Below are 1,147 nucleotides of genomic sequence, written 5' to 3'. Positions count from 1 at the left end.
AGATTATGCCAAAATTCCATGTTTTCCGGCCCATTTTTGCTCATTTCTCGGAGGCAAAATGAGCAAGAACGCTCATTTGTACCTCATTCTAGACAGAAATAAATGGCCTTTTCAGAACGTGATCCATGGATGGGGAAATGTTGTCAGTTTTCTCAAAAAGGGCTTGAATTCAAGAATGAATGCTGCTTTTTTCGAAGTTTCTCTAGAACCATTCGAGCCACATAATTATTTTTGGCATCGTTGGATAGAGAGTTGAAAACTCGATTCGACCCCCTCTGGATCGGCCCTTGGATGTTTTCACAATTTCCAACTCTTGCTGCATGCCGCCTCTCTACTTCCACACTGTCCCGCTTGCAAAAATGGGCAAACTTTGAGAAGAATCAGTTAAACCGCTGGATTAATGTGATTTTTTTGGCGCTAACTTAGATGTAACTGAAGGGGGTATGCCGACCATAAACCGACGAATCTGCGCGAAACCGATCGCCAACAGCCGCCTTTCCCCATCAACTGAAGCAGTTCGTTTAGGTACTTTTGGAACAGCGCGTTCCCAACTATTAACTCCAATCAGCGTTGTCTAATAAACCCCATAGATCAAGCTTGCAAACAAAAACTCACAACTAACTCCTTAAGGCGACTGAACCGAAAAATCAACCCTTTCCAAGCAAAAGCCCGTTTAACAGCAGTTGAACCGGCAATTAGTGTAGAAAATGTGCTGATGGCACCGTAATGCGTCTGTGTTTATTTTCGCAAAGAACCTCCAGTTACCGAAGTGGACCAAATTTACCAAGTCCTCAAGCAAGCGACGGAAATTTCGAACTCCAGACCGCGAGTCAATCTGGAAACGCCGGGAATTTCGGTCGAACGAGGCTCGAATCCTGGCAGCTCTAGCGGCTCTGGACAGAGCCTCAATAAGGCCGTCCGAACGGGACTCACGCCTCAACCGGCTCGAGCGGGGGCCTCTAATCTGGCCGTCCTCAATCCAGTTCCCTGTTCCACTAGTTCAGGTTTGTTGCCACGAAAGTTCTTAGAGCCTCTAAGCCTCTAAGTGAGGCAGAGTCTGCCAAGCCGGCTATGCTGCTTTGTTTTGGCCAAGTAGGTAAAGTGAATGTTAGAAAGCTGTTTGGAATATGCTAGTCGACTTCCCAAT

General features: G+C 46.5%; 2 protein-coding genes across 7 annotated transcripts in view; one reads left to right on the top strand and one right to left on the bottom strand.

The window, feature by feature from the left end:
• LOC109542034 (muscle-specific protein 300 kDa) overlaps positions 1-1,147 on the bottom strand; it is a gene marked incomplete in the record, with an annotated part of 344,492 nt that overhangs the window by 128,684 nt on the left and 214,661 nt on the right.
• Positions 1-1,147, top strand: part of LOC109542090 — a 72,511-nt gene that overhangs the window by 56,685 nt on the left and 14,679 nt on the right. For 3 of the 6 annotated variants that reach the window (XR_007281488.1, XM_048666357.1, XM_048666356.1), the window contains 2 exons: positions 427-525; positions 753-1,004. The exons of 1 other annotated variant lie outside the window; for it this stretch is intronic. Coding sequence is in view for 4 of the 5 variants with exons in the window: in XM_048666357.1 (XP_048522314.1) it covers positions 427-525; positions 753-1,004 (351 nt within the window). In the remaining variant the exon portion in view is untranslated. The remainder of the gene's footprint in view (positions 1-426; positions 526-752; positions 1,005-1,147) is intronic. 2 more of the 6 variants (XM_048666358.1, XM_048666359.1) reach the window with 2 other exon arrangements.

This window comes from Dendroctonus ponderosae, unplaced genomic scaffold (assembly GCF_020466585.1).
Source record: "Dendroctonus ponderosae isolate FM_Combo_2020 unplaced genomic scaffold, Dpon_F_20191213v2 Dpon_F_20191213_5, whole genome shotgun sequence".
Classification (NCBI taxonomy): domain Eukaryota; kingdom Metazoa; phylum Arthropoda; class Insecta; order Coleoptera; family Curculionidae; genus Dendroctonus; species Dendroctonus ponderosae.
The sequence above is the reverse complement of the archived record's forward strand: the minus strand, read 5'-3'. Positions and strand labels throughout refer to the sequence as shown.